The sequence below is a fragment of the Manacus vitellinus genome, unplaced genomic scaffold (assembly GCF_001715985.3).
Source record: "Manacus vitellinus isolate BGI_N305 unplaced genomic scaffold, ASM171598v3 scaffold_24_pilon, whole genome shotgun sequence".
NCBI classification, from domain to species: Eukaryota; Metazoa; Chordata; class Aves; order Passeriformes; family Pipridae; genus Manacus; species Manacus vitellinus.
In genome coordinates, this window is record NW_021939798.1 from 1,630,584 (window position 1) to 1,631,570 (window position 987).

Genomic DNA, 987 nt, shown 5'->3' on the forward strand with positions numbered 1-987 from the left:
GCCGCTGAAGCCGCGGGACGGCGATCCACGAATGGGGCCGTGGGGCAGCAGGACAGGCACCGAGGTGGGATGGGATCGGGAGGCACCGAGAGGTGGGGGTGTCCCTGATAAGAACGTGCAAAGGAGGAACTCCTGGATAGAGGATGGAAAAGGAAAATCCTTTGACGTGTGGTGCAAAGAGAGAACTCTTGGACAGCCAGGGGAAAACCCTTGGGTGAGTGACTCAAGGGGGGAGCCCTCGAAGTGACAGCACGATGGAAGATCGTTTGGACAGGTGGCACAAAAGGGGAGCCCTTAGACAGCCATGGCACTGGGGAAATCCTTGGAAGGTGGAGCAGGGGGAAACTCACGGTCAGCCAGTGCAAAGCACAAGGACTTGAATGGGTAGTTCAAAGGGGACTCCTTGCACAGGTGGTGTAAAAACCGAACCCTCGGACAGCCAGTTCAAAGGTGGAATTCTCGGAAGGCTCATGCAATGGGGAAACTCTTGGACAGGCTGCGCAAGTGGGAAACCCTTGGATGGGGAGTGCAACGAGGAAACCCTTGAGCAGACTTTGCAAAGGGGGAACACTCAGAGAGGGAGGGGGCTGTCCCTGGCCGGGAGGGCGCTGGAGGCAGGGGAGGGGGCGCACCTGTGTATGTTCATCTCCCGGGGCGGGCGCCGTGCCTTGTCGTAGGCCACCTTGGCAAAGACGCCGGCGATGAGCACGAAGGCGATGGCCCCGCACGAGATGTAGACGGTGGCGTTGGTGCTGTCCTTGTCCGGGTCGTACTTGTTGGCGTCCCCGTCGCCGCCGTCGCCGCCGTCGGCGGGCAGGGCTCCGCTGGCCGTGGTGGGGTGGGCCCACTCGGGGCTCTTGTAGTTGCGGCACAAGCTCTGGTTGAGCTTCTCGGCGCGCTTGTTGCAGCAGAAGCGGTAGAAGCAGGTGCCGCAGCAGTAGCGGAAGCCCGTGAGGCTGTTGTTGCACTCGAACTCCTTGTCCCACT

At 61.3% G+C, this 987-nt stretch overlaps 1 protein-coding gene across 1 annotated transcript in view; it reads right to left on the reverse strand.

Annotated features, from left to right (window-relative positions):
• SHISA6 (shisa family member 6) overlaps positions 1-985 on the reverse strand; it is a gene marked incomplete at its 5' end in the record, with an annotated part of 261,715 nt that extends 260,730 nt beyond the window's left edge. The window contains one exon of the mRNA XM_029960053.1: positions 633-985. Within this exon, the coding sequence (XP_029815913.1) occupies positions 633-985 (353 nt within the window). The remainder of the gene's footprint in view (positions 1-632) is intronic.
• Between the last annotated feature and the right edge of the window lie 2 nt (positions 986-987).